We start from the raw sequence: 16188 nt of genomic DNA, 5'->3' as shown, positions 1-16188 counted from the left end.
ATGACAAAAAGGCTTTAATGTTGCTGTCTCTTCAGATTTTTGTGATCTCACGCTGGACCCAAACACTGCTCACAAGTTTCTTAAGCTGTCTGAAAACAACCGGAAGGTGACGGATCTGAGAAAGGAGCACCTATATCCTGATCATCCAGACAGATTTGACTACTGGCCTCAGGTGCTGTGCGAAAACGCCCTGACCGGTCGCTGTTACTGGGAGGTGGAATGGGTTGGGAAGGTTTACGTGGCCTTGAGTTACAGAGGAATTAAGAGGAACGGAGACACCGATGGCTCCAAGTTTGGAGGGAATGACCAGTCCTGGTGTCTGGCCTGCACCGATGGGGGATACAATGCTTGGCACAACAACAACGGCACCCTCATCCCCCTCCCCTCTCCCACCTCCTCCTCTGTCTGTAACAGAGTAGCTGTGTATGTGGACTGCCCTGCTGGGACGCTGTCCTTTTACAGGGTGTACTTGGATAAACTCACCCACCTCCACACCTTCAACACCACATTCACCAAACCTCTTTACCCCGGATTTGGGTATGGGGTGAAACTGAACTCCTCTGCCTTTTTGTGTCCGCTCTGAACCAGCAGCACAATGGCTTTATGCAGGTCAGCTACATGTGGACATGAGGTTAGAGTTGATCATGCACAGAAGAGGATCTTGGGGATAAGAAAGTAGCAGGTAAAAACCTAGAGAGCAGAGTAGCACCCGGACCGCCTTCACATTTATTGTGATCTAAGATGCTGTGGAGAGTAACCGGATCTAGTGTGAAGGCGGCCTGAAACCAAACTACCAAATTTCGGTTTGATAGAAGCAACTCCTTACATTTACCCAAAACCAAATAGGAAATTGATGGTGTTTAAAAACAAGTGCGATTTTAAACCACAAGCCCCTGATACCCCAGCTCAGACACTTGTGAGAAAAGATGGCTAACATCAAAGGGATCTGGGGAAAAATAAGAGACATCCTGAACAACTGAACTCTGCACACTCGTTACTGAACACTGTTACAGCTCTATTTAGATCACATATAAAAGGTCTCAATATCAAAAAGAGCAGATAAAGAGCAATAAAGATAAATAATCCACAGTGGTGGGGAATGTGAACACACTAATCAACTTTTTTGTAAATCAAAACTTAGCAAATGTTTGGATTCGGGTCGATTCAAGACTGCAAACGTGTAAGAAATGATACAATGTAGAGAGGAGAGGTAGAATCTGCAAGGGGAATTCAGCTCAAAGCAGCCATCACTGCACAAGAAAAGATATAGAGTACGTAAATGATTAGTATAGAAATGAATGGGATGGTTTTTATTCTACATAAAGTTTTAATATGAAAGAGTATCTGTAAAGACGTAGGTGTACATAATCTGTGCGGGGTATGAGTGTATATTTATGTGTTTATGGTTATAACGAATTACGGTTTTGTATAAGAAACTGTTCATAAATGTTGGGGAAGGACTAAAAAAGCCACGGCTTCTCCAAAGGGATTCAGATGAAGGCACATGGACTTGTTTGGTTTCTTGAAGACATTTTGTTTCTCATCCGAGGAGCTTTGTCAATTCTGGATTACCATTACCTGGATGAGAACATTCACCAGCATACATCTCCTTTTGAACACAACCCCCCCCCCCCCCCCCCCGACTGGTAAAGCAGGTTTTCCAGTAATTGGAAGGTTGTAGATTCGAGCCCAGCTACAACCAGAGAATGCTGATGTTGTGTCCTTGGGCAAGACACTTAACCCGCCTTGCCTGCTGGTGGTGGTCAGAGGGACCGGTGGCGGTGGCTACATCGTAGCTCATCCCCACCAGCGTGTGAATGGGTGAATGACTGATTGTGTTGTGGAGCACCTTGGGGGGTTGTAGAACCCTGTGAAGGCGCCAGTCTAATACAGGCCAAAGACCATTTTGTTGAAGAAGATCTTAATCATGTATTTTTTTTTTGTTTTGTTTGTTTTATGAATGTTTTGTTATTATTTCAATTGTTTGAAATAAGAGAAACTGAAAGAAACTAAGACTTGAAGCAAAAAGTGATACAGAGGTCTGCAGGTTTGAGAGACAATCACTTATTAAGTGTATTTATATGTTGAGAGGTGCTTAAAACATTCATAATGAATGTGGTATTTTAAATCATTCAAAAATGAATGCCTGTTTGAATATAACAAACATTTTAAGTTGTATTTACTTGCTTCTTATGTTTCCTTTAAATGTGCAGCAGGGTGCCAAAATGTGTCCCTGATTGTAGACAGTTCATGTTAAAGGTATGTTTACATTTTTCTTAGACTGTTTTTGTTTTTTCATTGTTAATTTCAGCTGTAAGACAGTTTATTGAGTCTGTGAAACATTTACATCTGTGATGTTTGTAATTTTCAACAATATTATGAGAGAAATTTTTTTTTTCTTTTTATTTCGAACAGATCAAACAATCCTGAATTCACCAAGAAAAAAAAGAGCTTTTGTTGCTAAAGTTTTAATAACTACGAAGAAATGAAACAGTTTGAATTGTAAAACAGATATTTTTATGTCGTTATTAATTTAGTACTTCAGGTATTTATATTAGGCGCTGTTTGTACTGTCTTTCTATCTTAATTCATGCTTTCACCACCAGAGGGAGACAAATTCCCATCCACGAAGAGTTAAAGGAGAATATAAACACAAATGTTAATATTAATGCAGCTTATAAATAAATTGTAAATGTGGGAGGCTGCATCTATGTAAAATTACTATTTGCCTGTTTAAATATTCCATATTTTAAAAATAAGCAGACAGAAATGTCATAAAACATTAAATATGAGTTTAAACTGTCGCTGGAAAACAAAATAATTGTCCCAAAACATGAAAAAGCTAATTAGAACGATGCATACATTATTAAATAGATTTTCGTTGCATTTTACCCTGTTGACCGTCATCAGTACTGTTTGCCATCATTTTTAAGTTGGCAAATTTACCTCAGGTTCTGTTTAAAGGAATGAAAACGAACTATTTTATTGACATGTTTTAAAGTAACATTTAAACTGAGTTTGTTGAAGGTTAACAGATGTTTAGCAAATATGAAGGAGAAAATGAATGTTCTCATTAGGCGAATAGGGTTAAAACAGCGCCAACTAGCGGCCACGAGGTGTAACATTCTCTTGAAACATTCTTTTAAAAACCCTTCAGCTGTTTGCAGACTCCAGAATAATGTTTGATTCCCTGTGATGCACTTCCGTGAAACGAGAACTTTCTCCAGCTGACTCCAGAGTCTGGCTGAGGACCCGCAGCTCCACTAGCAGCAAACAAAAGCTGTCTGAGCTTCAACCTCCGGGTTAATCATTGCCTCATTTATCGCTAAATTCATAACGCCTGGTTGCTTTATTGGCCGAACCTGTTTGGACTTGTGCAGAGACCGAGGGGCTGGAGAAGATGAACCCGAGCAGCGGAACCCGCAGAGGGAAGACTTTCCTGTTCACATCCGAGTCTGTAGGAGAGGGACACTCCGGTACTGTAGCACTCTTCTGTCTCACTCAGAAAAAAAACAACATAATCCTGCACGGAACAATGCCCGTGCTACAGCTAAATCTGTGACCTAGCGTAATCTGTGACTATGGGGGGGCGCTAGTGACCAAGGTCACATAATTTTCTACCTATAAAAATTGGTGACCAGCATGTTATTTGCTATAGGAGAGTCTTAAATACAGTCAAATGAGTCCAGACTATATTTAGAAGACAGAAGAACCTAACTGAACAGTTCAATTAACCCTCCCACTGTCCTAATGGGTGTGACCCCGTGAGGAAAGTTGACCATTGAGCAGGGTTGATGGTTTATCCCTTGGTTCCACGTAGCAGGGGTGAGGTGGTGCTCACTCCTCACCCCTGCTACATGGAACCAAGGGATAAACCATCAACCCTGCTCAATGGTCAACTTTCCTCACGGGGTCACACCCATTAGGACAGTGGGAGGGTTAAACTAATATATGAATATTGTGGATTTACACCAGGGTGACATAATTTTCTACCTAAAAATGGTGACCAGCTTGTTATTTGCTACAGGAGGGTCTTAAGTAGAGTCAAATAAGTCCAGACTAATTTAGGAGAGAGAAGAACCAAATTAAACAGTTTTATTCTACTTTTACCTGAAAATTATGGATTTAAGGTCACAGATTTTTCTACCTATTAAAATATGGTGACCAGTTTATTATTTGAGGGTCGTAAGTAGAGTTGGCTGAGTCCAGATTATAATTAGGAGGTAGAAGAACCAAATTAAACCATACCATACCAAGTTTATTTGTATAGCACATTTAAACACGGCACGAGAGCCATTTAAGAGTTCATTCTTTGATTAAGCAACTCATACGAGCTGAGAGTGTTCACTTTATTCAGAGGCATGAGGAGTCCTGTAGAACGATAAGGGAAGCTTGAGGCCTTGAGCAAGGAACATGATGTTGGCAATACGTTATCATGTGTTCAGAGCTGCAGAGAGGCTCTGAATTCCAGCTGATTCGGATGCAGGATCCGGCAGATTAAAGGCAGCACATGCAGACTCCTGTCTCCATGTCGACTAGATATTGAAGAGTCAAACTGCACTTGAAAACTGACCATTTCTGGACATTACATAACCCCCTTTTCAAGGGCACGGGGTCCCGGCAGAAACGACGGGTCGCTGAATAATCCCTGAGGCCCTAGGGACTCAGTTGAGGAAGGAAAGGTTAGTTCCCAAGCAGAGGCATCAGGAGTGGGGACAAACAAACCCCCACACTAGAGAATAGTCAATGGTAATCCCAAACTTGAAGAGATGATTCCAAACAGGCGATGATAATTCCACTTAGCATATCCTTAGGAAGGAAGCAGATGAGCAGGGACCAGCCCCGGCCCCAGGTGAACCGTAGAACTCCAGCAACCATGGCTTTGAGCAAAAATGTTATCAAAAGAGAAGGGCAAAATAATCTATAGCCCATAACTGGTAAAAGTTAAATTAAAGGAGGCCATAATAGATATGACATAAAGGAATCAGCTGTAATGAAATAATGCAGTGTATATATATGAATATATCTTTAAAGAAGTAAAAATATAAAGAAGAAGAAATACTAAAATGTAAATCAGAGGGTCTTCAAGAAAGGTGAGGTAGAACACAGTGTGATTGCGTCTGATGACTTTTTGATAAGAATCAACCTCATTGCTTAACGCAAACCAAATTCTTTCCCTTTTACACCCAGAACTCAGCTTTCCTAGATATGGACATTCTGATAACATCATATTCACACATAGGCACCTGTAGGTTCAGTAAATTGAGTGTTTTAAGAGCTCAATATATATATTACCTCTACTTATGACCATTAAGCTGTGATACTCTTATCTAAATACAGAATATCAACCCTGCTTGGTCTTTATTGTGCTTTAATCAGAAGATTCTAGCATTCTTTATTTATTAGGGGATTGTACACACTTCGTTTTGATTCAGAAAACAGTCAGGTTTATAAAAGTAAGAATTTATTTTACAAACAATTAAAACATGACAAGTAAACTAAGCATTTACTGTGATGGATGGAACTAAATGTGATGTATGAAACCTATGTGTGAATGCGATGTTAGTCAGAACTTCCGTACCTAGGAGAGCTGAGTTCTGGATGCAAAAGAATTTGGTTTGCGTTAAGCTATGAGGTTGATTATTATCAAAAACACATCATATGCTATCTGTCATGTCTACATACCCACTCGAAGACCCTCGTGATAGATCCGGAATGTCGAAGTCCTCGGACTTCCAGGCACCGAGGCCCGTAGAAGAAACTGCGGCCCCACTAAACCAGTCTTAGAGTTGTCTCCAGGTCACAACAGACAGATGGAACCACGCGTCTGGGACTCTTAAGGAGTCTAAACAATATCAGCTTGTTCTGCAGGAACTGTTTTGTTGTTTCAGCTTTGCAGGTGCAAAAAGGTTTTGACGAAGTGTCAAAAGCTTTGGTGGGTTAAAGAGGTGTTGCTTCAGGTGGCCAGTCTGAAGCTTCTCTAGAACTGTAGGAAAACCCGAGTAATCTGGTTTTAATGTTCTCATGTTATATATAACATAATTGTGTAGCCAACCAGAGGTTGACAAGTTTGAGGATATTACCAAGAATCTCAGAAACACACGCCTTCTTTGATACCGGAAGCTCTGATCTGGGGTAAAGGCTATTTATGTGTCATGGGTTTAACTTTACCTTACTTTGTTCTTTTGTGAGTGCAAATGTTATGACTTTGTCAAGTAAACATGCAATTAATCATTGAGAACAGATTAATGAAACATTTCATTATTTTATAATTATTATCAGTAGCAATAAACAATTATTTATTTACTGATTACCTGGCTTATAAGTTTAAGAAGTTCATATTTAATTTTTAAATCTTCTTTCTTCTGTGAAGCAAGGAGTCTTAGATAAAAGGGGTGCTCTGTGAGGGACCTTGAGGAGACAATGTTATTGTTATGATTTCGTTATCTCTGTCGGAGCTGCAGGCTCTGAGCTCCAGCTGGTGGGATGAAGGCAGGCTGATTTAAAGGGAACACGTGCAGTCTCATGTCTCTTTTTGACCAGATGTTGGATGGCCAAACAGTACTTAAAAACTAGCCATTGCTGGACATTACACACCATACATCACATCTCCTCCACCTAGATCCATCCATTCACAGTAAATATTAGTTAACTTGTCATGTTTTAATTGTTTGGAGAATAAATTCTTACTTTTATAAACCTGACACTTCCCTGAATCAAAACAAAGTGTTTACAATCCCTGAATAAACAAATAATCCTAGAATCTTCTGATTAAACATCCAAAGACCAAGCAGGTTGATATTCTGTATTTATATAGAGTATCACAGCTTATTGGTCATAAGTAGAGATAATATATTAAGCTCTTAAAGCACTCAATTTACCCACTCCTACAGTAGTCTAAATGTGGGTTTGGAGGTGGTGGTGACTGCATTACGAAGAGTATGAAGGACAAATTTGTCTGTGTTCAAAGTCTCTGAAATATATTAACACAATAGTAAATACTCTAGGGGTGTTTCTCAATGCCAAGGAACCTCACCTTGATGTTTTGGCCCCGCCCCGGTTGCCTAGGAGATACATCATCAGGAGCCGCCAAGAAGTGTCCCAATGTTCATGTTCTACCGAGGTGTGTGTTCGCCGTTTGTTAGCCGTTTAGCTAGCTGAGCGAGGATACACGGGAGGTGTCTTGTAGCCTAGCCTTGGTGAAAAATTACCCACAACACGCTGCGGTATTTTCTAAAGGACGGTGAATCAGAAGCCAGCAGCTACTTAAGGGGCAAATTTCAAATTTAAAAGTAAGTCAACTAATTTAAAATGTTTTTTTTTAGATCCAAATAATTTATCTATGGTTGGTTAGTTGCTTATTAATTGCAGCTTCTGTGGCTAGCGAGTAGTAACTCACTTATATATTTAATTTAACAAATATATACACAATTTAAAAAGTAAAAGGCTCGTTATATTTTTATATTGAAACTAATGCGTATAAAATATAACGTTATCTCCCGTGTCACGTGACGTTACGGGACTGTCGTGGAAGCCACGGTCACGTGATGCAAGTCTGTTCCATTTAACATTTTCTTTGACCAAGGAAGGACAGTGTCCTTGTAAGTACAGCGCCTGGCCTCGCAAGACATCACCTCGCAAGGCTAGGCGCCTTAACATTGAGAAACACCCCCGGTGACAATGCAGAAGTTTAAAATGAAAAAGTCTCGGTCAGTACGTGTATGTGAGTGCAAACCTACTGGTGGAAATTTTTAAACTAGGCTTTAGCCTGCAGCTGTGATTAGGATAGTCCCCTATTGTGCCTTTTACTCCAAAACATTTACCTCAAATTACAGAAACACTAAAATTTCAGAAAAAAAATTCAAAGACTTATTTTGGTTATTGTTTTCTAAAAACTGGTCGGGATGCTGGTTGCTGTGCAGGGTTTCCCCTAGTGCTAATGCCCCCACCCATCACGGATGATGCACGGTAGCACTCCCTCCCGCTCTCACACCTGGGCTGTCTACTGTTGGGCTTAGCAAGTTTTCTGGGGGATGGACAAGGGTGCACTTGAGAATCGGAACACTACACACTCACACCCCTGGCCGGGATCATGTAGTTAAAGGGTGCAAGTGTGGAAGTGCGAGGATTGGGATTGGACCTATGTCCGTGCGACCTTATATTAATCACCATGTGTCCTTCTACGGGAGCCCGTGAGGACAAAATGCATTTACTGATATGTAGCAAGATCTTACAGAACTTTGTCCATTCATAAAAGTTGCTGTTTTACACATTTACTTCTTCATTCATTGCCAGTGATGAAAGAGAGTCTGATGTGTTTTATCTTGCTGGTGGTTGTGCTCCCAGGGATGTTTTACCCTAATGGCCATCCATTGGTAAGGTCTTACTCGAACACTTGCTTACCATGATTTAGGTATGTACTGCCCCCTATCACTGGGGAAAATACACACTGTCACTTTAAACCAGAGGTGGGAAGAGTAGCTAAACATACTCAAGTTAGTGAGCCTTTTTGATGATGAGAAATCTTGGATTTTTTATTTGAATATATTTTTTACTCAGAAATGTATTACCATAAATTAATTTACAATAAGAAAACAAAAAGAATATCCTTGGAGATTTTAGATCATTAATATCTAAATATTTTTCACATAATATTCATTTCAATTAATAAACTGATGGTGCTAATATATTGACTTTGTGTTCTCAGACAAAATGTGTGATCAGATTAGTGATGCTGTACTTGATGCTTACCTGAGTCAAGACCCGGACTCTAAAGTGGCCTGTGGTAAGCTTTCTCTGTTTATTATAGTAATTATTTATCTTATATAATCTGTTTTAACCTCCAAACAAAAGAAAATACCTAATAAAAAGAAAAGCCAGTTATTTGAAAACTGTGTAATCATACCATGTTTAATAAATTAAACAGCATTTGGCCTTTAGATCAGAGATTAGCACAGTATTACCTCACCTTGTATCTAATCACTCATCAGATTAATTTAGATTGCTCTTTGGGATTTTCCTGAGCACAGAAAAAATTTTTATTTTGGTAAATTTCAGATTGTGTATTTTGCTGCTTTTCTCATATGCTACTTTTCCAAAATAAGGAAATGTGAAATCAGCCACTAGTCTGGCATAACTGAAAACACATTTTTCCACAGCTATGTAAGTTTCTGAGTTGTTTTGATGCATTAATTAATTAATTAATTAATTTATTTATTTATTTATTTGCAGTTCCATAAAATACACACTCATTTGTGACAATAGGACCTTTAATTTAAAAAACACAAATACAGGAAATAAAACCTAACTGTAGCAGTACATCAGCAGGTTGTCCTGTAATCAGACGGTTATAGGATCGATCCCGGCAGAGAATGCTGCTGTTGTGTCCTTGGGCAAGACACTTAACCCACCTTGCCCACTGGTGGTGGTCGGAGGGACCGATTTTTACCAGTTCTTGTTTTGTTACAGAGTGTGTGGCAAAGACTGGAATGATTTTACTGGTTGGAGAGGTGACATCTAAAGCCATAGTGGACCTCCAGGCTGTGGTTCGAGATACCATCAAGAAGATTGGCTATGATGACTCTTCTAAAGGTGACATATAAAAACGCTCAGTCTGTCTCATCAGATCTTTAAAGGGGACATATTTGCATCTTTTTGTGTTGCCATTTGGGTCTCTGCTGCTTCTATAAACACTCCAAATGTGAATAAAAATTGCCCATCTATTTGTGTCAATATTTGGTTTCAGGAGTCATTTGCTTCCATGAGCCATTTGGAAAGGTCCCTTGTTGTGACATCAGAATAAGGAGAATTAGCAAAGAAACAACTTCTCATCAATCGAAGCTAGGGCTGGGCGATATATCGATATTTTTAAAATATCGATGTAGTTTTTTAAACTAGATTCAAGATGACTTTATATATTTATATCAATGTAACTGGTCAAACTGCTATGCTAGCGATTAGCCGCTATGCTAGTGACATGTTGCTCCGTCTCTAAGCGGCTATTACATGCATTCTCACAAGTTTGCTCATATCTGAGAGCCTCTGGGTAAATGTGCTGCTCTAAACTTTGCATTTGGCGTTCTGGTTTTTAATAATTTGAGGACGTTCAACGCCAACTGATTTCTGTTCTCCATCCTTCTTGTGCGGAGCCAGAGAGATGAGCCAAACCCCTCCCTTCCCTGTGTAATCAGGAAACATCTGCAGATAGACGGAGTGGTCAAACTGCCTCAAAAGTGTTGTAAGGGTTTGAATAGTAAACTATTGGGTAAACGTTTTATTTTGAAGGCAAGCTCAACGGGTGAGAAATGTTGTTCCGGTTCCATTTTTTTCCGCTCTGGTTCGCTATGCTAGTAAATACTCCGTTACGAGCAATTCTGTTGAAAAAGTTAAGAGTTTGTAAGGCGTGGGTTACGGCAACAGTAGCCCGAAAATAATACTTATAAAAGAGCAACCAGAGACTCTGAGTCATTACAGTATAATTGCTGATATGAGCCAATACTGTTAGACTCCAGCCATGTTTGCCCTGATGACTAACAACTCCACAGTGCATGACCCATGTGATCCTCAGTAGATGCAATTACATCATCATAAATTTAGCTTAACATGATATTATGATTTATTTTCTCTGGACAAGAAATAAACGATATGGCCACCTATAGATGAAATTTAAATACAGAGGTATTCTTCAAGCTTCTCTGTGTCCGCTGTTGGATACTTCTTCATGCCTTTAAAGCCATCCATAATCTCACTCCCCCATATCTTTCTAATCTCCTCCACATTGTCACTCCCACTCGCTCTCTCCGATCATCATCTTCACCTTCCCTGTCTGTTCCTCGCACTCGTCTCAGTACTATGGGAGCCAGAGCTTTCAGCCACTCAGCTCCAAAACTCTGGAACACTCTACCTCCTGACCTCCTCAATATAAACTCCTTCTCAACCTTCAAGTCTCAACTCAAAACTCACATGTTCCGCCTGGCTTACTCACTGTAACTGTCCTCCTTCCATCTACTCTTTTTAGTCTATTATCCATTGCACTGCTCCGACTCCACCCTTGGGAATTACTCTTAGCATTTATTTCTTGTTGTTTGTATGGCTTGCTTGTTATATTTTGTCTTGTACAGTGACCTTGAGAGCTTTGAAAGGCGCTTGAAATAAAATGTATTATTATTATTATTAACTTTCCTTGTGGGGTCACACCCATTAGGACAGTGGGAGGGTTATATAGTTTATATACTTTAATATGTTTTGTTTTGACCATAGGACTATTATAACTAGGGATGCAATGATACCACTTTTTTCTAAACCGATACGATACCGATACTTGGATCTGAGTACTCGCCGATACCGATTACCGATACAGATACTTCTACCACACAAAAAATGCAATGAATTGGAATACAGGTTTTATTTTCTTCTGTTTTCAATAGGAAAAGACTGTGAGGTGGATAAAAAGTAATAGAAGTGATCACAAAATTAAAATATTAGGTCAACAGAAATGACAAGTTACAGTGGTCACTTTCAAGCAACTGCATTGTTATCAGTTACTGGTATATGTTAACTTTTACCGATACGATACTGGTATCAGTATCTGTATCAGCACCGATACCGATACCAGTATCGTATCGGTGCATCCCTAATTATAACTTTTTAAAAAGAGGTATAAAATGTCCCCGTTAAAGTTTCTGTGGAACTGACCCAGGAAACTTGAAATAATCAAAACCTTTTACTATTTTTAACCTGTTATTTGTAGGTTTTGACTACAAGACCTGCAATGTGCTGGTGGCTCTGGAGCCACAGTGTGAAGAGATCTCAGACTGTGTGTTTGAGGGTCGGGATCAGGAGGACATCGGTGCCGGGGACCAGGTGAGGGGTTTTATCAAAAACAGCTACGTTACTGAAACAGTAAGTAAAGGCGGGCTGGTGGTGCATCAAATTCACACCAGAGAACTCTAAGCAGCTTTAGCTCTGTGTAGATGCTTGCTGCAACATGTCCCATCTACACCACAAAAGACAGCATTTCAGATTCATGCTTCATGCGGACCACATTTCAGGCCCCGCTCCTTCCCCTCCCCATGGATGGGGTTGTACAGAATAAAATGTAGTAAAAGTGGTGCAAATGCAGTGAAATTGATCAGATTTGTGGTCGGGATTTTCATGATTGTGAGTCATAATGTTCTGCAGTGGGTTTCACTGACTGTTCTCCAACAGCTCTCCACCCAAACAGAAATATCCAGAGGTGTGGTAAGGATGTGTGCACATTGGAGGCTCCGCCCAGCCAAGAAATGTTAAAAAATTGTGTGCGCAAAAGTTTTAAACCAATGACGATTTCTTTGTACATTTATAGGTGCAAGAGTGGTTTAGATCAGAAGTTCTATTTGAAAATATTTGATTTATTTGATCCCTTTTATTCTCTCCAGGGCTTGATGTTTGGGTATGCCACTGACGAGACCGAGGAGTGCATGCCTTTAACCCTCCTGCTGGCACACAAGCTCAACTACAGGATGAAGGAGCTGTCTCGTAATGGAACGTGTCCCTGGATACTGCCAGACTCTAAGTCACAGGTGAGAACAAAAACGCCTTAAAAGCTTTGTGTGTTTTGGTTCCATTGTTGTGAGTGAGAGCGTCCACCCTGTTGTACTGTCCTGTAGGTCACAGTGGAATACAGGGACAACATGGGAGCCATGGAGCCTGTGCGTGTCCACACGGTGGTCATCTCTGTCCAGCATAGCCCCGACATCACCCTGGAGGAGATCAGATGCAACCTAATGGAGAATGTGGTGAAAGTCGTCATTCCTGCCAAGTATCTGGATGATAAAACCATCTATCATCTGCTGCCGAGCGGGAAGTTTCTCATGGGAGGCCCTCAGGTTTGTAAAGGTCCAGCCAAAGGGGGGGTTCTGTGTGACCTCATACCAGGATGTCGGCTTCTTGCACTAAAATGTTTTATTCCCTGATTTTATCGTTTGGAAAACCTTAATTTTTATTTAATGTTTTAAAAACTTTTATTTTTAGTTATTTATTTCAGGAAATTTGTCAATATTGTGTCATTTAATTTTGAACTTAATGTTTTCATGTTTATGTTGACTGGCTAATCTGAAATAATAGATAGATAGATGGATAGATGGATGGATGGATGGATGGATAGGTAAGTAAATAAACAAATAAATAAGGACAATCACACCAAATAAAAATGTGAGTCCTAGGATTTTAAAATTATTTTCTTGAGCCAGTATGCTCTAAAATGACCTTTACATGGTTAATGAAACGTCACTCAGATCCAGATTTGTTTTATTTAGTCATAATTCACTCCTGTAGAAACTAATGAAGGCTGAGGAGAAATTTCAGCTGTTAGGTTAATGTGTTAAAAAGACAAACGCACAGCGAGGAGAGAGTTTTACTTTCGGTTTTATGACAGTGAATTAATAATGGCCTCTAGGGGGAGATAAAAGCTAGCTAAAACTATTAAGTGTGCCTTTAATGTGAGTTTCTGTCTAACAACAGGGTGATGCTGGACTCACAGGGCGTAAAATCATAGTGGACACCTATGGTGGGTGGGGTGGGCACGGGGGTGGAGCGTTCTCTGGGAAGGACTACTCCAAAGTGGATCGCTCAGGAGCTTATGCGGCGCGATGGGTTGCCAAGTCTCTGGTGAAAGCCGGACTGTGCAGAAGGGCCCTCGTCCAGGTGAAGAATCTCCTAATTTATTGCTCCATTCTTCCCTCACCTGCACACACAGCTGCTGTTGTTTCTAAAACACTTTGTGCCTTCAGATCTCTTATGCCATCGGTGTGAGCCAGCCACTCTCCATCACAGTGTTTCACTTTGGCACGTCCAACAGAGATGAAGACGAGCTTCTGCAAATTGTGCAGAAGAACTTTGACCTCAGGCCTGGAGTTGTTGTCAAGTATGTGAAGTCAAAGGGGACATATTTTAGCTTTTTAAACAAGTTGTAATCCTTCTATAGTTGATGCAAAAAATGCTCGTGATGTTCTTTGCACTAAATCAGACAGTTTCAGTACCTTCCAGAATGAGCCGTTTGAGGGCTCTATGACTTAAAGTATCTTTCCAGAGGTTTCCCCTTTCAGAAATTATGTATAATTTTTCAGAAATCCGTAAAAGTGATTGTCTCGTTATGTACTGTGATATAATGTAGGCCGACTTTTATTTATTTATTTATTTTTTGCTAAGCACCCCCCCTGCCCTGTAGAGCTCCGTGCAATAGGAAACTGAGTGCCGACCAGAACTGACTAATAACGTTAAGACTACCGCTTATGTGCTTCAAATTTAAGGAGTACCTCGGCTGATGCAGAGCTGATAAACTTTTCACGGACGAGTAAGCTTTTTAAATATAAATATATAAAACACAACATGATGTGAGAATAATACGTGTAAAACAACGTGTTTTAGCTGTTTGTCGGCTACAAAAGCACATTTATAAACAAGAAACGTAAAGTGGTCATCTTAAAACTGATTCAGAGACTATTTGTGTGATATGCTTGTCAGCCACTAGATGGTGCCATCGGATAAGAGAAATACTCCGGAAAGATGCTTTAAATGCTATTAAGTTATTTCTGGCCACGCCCACTCTTCCACTAATTGGCTGCTATGAGGTGAGGAGCTTGAAAATTAGGGAATGAATTGGAGTAGAGCCGCTGCTCCTCCACGTCCAGCGCAGATGCCTCCCTAAGCATCGACAGGTGTGGGGGGGGGGGGAGTTTTTTTTTTAATGTAAATGTTCCTTATTGCTTCTTCACAATAGCCGTTTTCACAAAACAGTGTCGTGAATTTACTGCAACACCGTGGCAGCATCAGGGAGCCTTAGGTTGTTTGTAAGTGGTCAGACCGTGGTGATAATGTGCTGCAATCTTGGCCTTTTTACAAAAGATTAGACGATGGCGGCATAAAGGTGGTATAGGGGCAGTCCCTGCGCCACCGTGGACTTAAGTTTAGCTTGGACATAACTTGTTTTTTGCGACTGAAGCCAAGCTCATTACGTTTTTTCGTTCCTAAAGGTGTCTGTCCCCCACAGTCCTCATGCAGTCTCTGGTGGTTTGAGCTCCAGCTCTAACAGAGAGACACCCACGAAGCGTTGCAGCACTCCAGTTTGCCGTCTCAGCTGATTTTGTTAAAAAACAAAACTTACAGCTTGTTTTTACTTTCATTTTCAATATAGTTGCTGGTCGAAGCTCGGCAGTAACTCCCCATGTCATCATGACACCTCCCTTTGTTGTTCCAAGGTGCAATAGCCGTTTGTGCAAGGCATAAGCAAAGCAGAACAAATGTTGCAAAATTCGCCCATCGCCATGCTGGCATGGCGTGTGTATAAGATGCACTGTTGTGGTAAATTATGCTGATTTGCCGGCATGGTGTCTCTTGTAAAAAGGGCTAATAAGGACCATTTTTAAAAAACTCATAGAAGCAAATGATTCCTGACACCCAATCTGACAGAAAGCTGATGAACATTTTTTATCGCGTCTGGGGTGTTTACAGAGGCAGTAGAGACCCACATGGCAGGATGTAAAAAGTGAGATTTTCAAGATATGTCGCCTTTTATAGTAAATTGTCGTGTCTTCTAATGCAAAACCTGCTAGTGGGACATTTGTTTCCTGTTTTTCAGAGAGCTGGGCCTGAAACGGCCAATTTATCAGGCCACCGCTTGCTACGGTCACTTTGGAAGAAAGGAGTTTCCCTGGGAACAACCAAAGAAACTCGTGTTTTTACCTTGATGTCATCACTCAGGAATCAACCAACAACCTGAGCTCAGCCACAAAGTCTCCAGAAAACTATTAGAGTTAATAATTTTTTTAAAGGTTTTTGGTGATTAAACTAGTAGCATTAAATGAGACACATAGGATAGTAAATGAACTGTTTTTACCCTTAAATGATCATTTTTAGGTTAAATATGTAATACTTACTTGTTAAATAGATTAAAAAATAAGGAAATCTAATGATTTATGTAGCTTTAAATGACCTGGCTGGTAGTCGTAGTCAGATCATTAAAAATTTCACACCAGTTAACAAAATAATAAACAAATTTTGATACATGGATTGTTTTGGAATTAAATCAGGTAATTTGTTAGTAATGTAGAAATAATTCTGACGGCGATTGTAAAACTTTCTGAAGATGACAAATAAACCTTTTAAGATTAATCAAATGCCAAAAATAAAGATTTGATATTTGAGCAAATA

The 16188-nt window shown here is 40.0% G+C and overlaps 2 protein-coding genes across 2 annotated transcripts in view; both read left to right on the top strand.

The window, feature by feature from the left end:
* LOC107374804 (NLR family CARD domain-containing protein 3) overlaps positions 1–3476 on the top strand; it is a 23188-nt gene extending 19712 nt beyond the window's left edge. Inside the window, exon 12 of the mRNA XM_070552423.1 lies at positions 36–3476. Within this exon, the coding sequence (XP_070408524.1) occupies positions 36–583 (548 nt within the window). The 3' untranslated portion in view covers positions 584–3476. The remainder of the gene's footprint in view (positions 1–35) is intronic.
* Positions 3197–16188, top strand: mat2al (methionine adenosyltransferase II, alpha-like). The gene is made up of 10 exons (XM_015943075.3): positions 3197–3302; positions 3381–3476; positions 8708–8785; positions 9469–9591; positions 11750–11862; positions 12417–12560; positions 12648–12866; positions 13501–13683; positions 13770–13903; positions 15617–16188. Exons 2-10 carry the CDS (start codon positions 3401–3403, stop codon positions 15723–15725), a joined length of 1179 nt encoding a protein of 392 aa, XP_015798561.1. The 5' UTR covers positions 3197–3302; positions 3381–3400; the 3' UTR covers positions 15726–16188.

Source organism: Nothobranchius furzeri, chromosome 6 (genome assembly GCF_043380555.1).
Source record: "Nothobranchius furzeri strain GRZ-AD chromosome 6, NfurGRZ-RIMD1, whole genome shotgun sequence".
In the NCBI taxonomy this organism is placed as follows: domain Eukaryota; kingdom Metazoa; phylum Chordata; class Actinopteri; order Cyprinodontiformes; family Nothobranchiidae; genus Nothobranchius; species Nothobranchius furzeri.
Note: the sequence above shows the minus strand (reverse complement) of the source record. Positions and strands in the feature narration are given on the sequence as shown.

Coding starts and splice junctions, on each gene's coding strand:
- mat2al (XM_015943075.3), top strand. CDS start 3,401: ATGAACCCGAGCAGCGGAACCCGCAGAGGGAAGACTTTCCTGTTCACA. Junction 11,863..12,416: donor ACATCGGTGCCGGGGACCAG/GTGAGGGGTTTT, acceptor TATTCTCTCCAG/GGCTTGATGTTTGGGTATGC. Junction 12,867..13,500: donor TTCTCATGGGAGGCCCTCAG/GTTTGTAAAGGT, acceptor GTCTAACAACAG/GGTGATGCTGGACTCACAGG.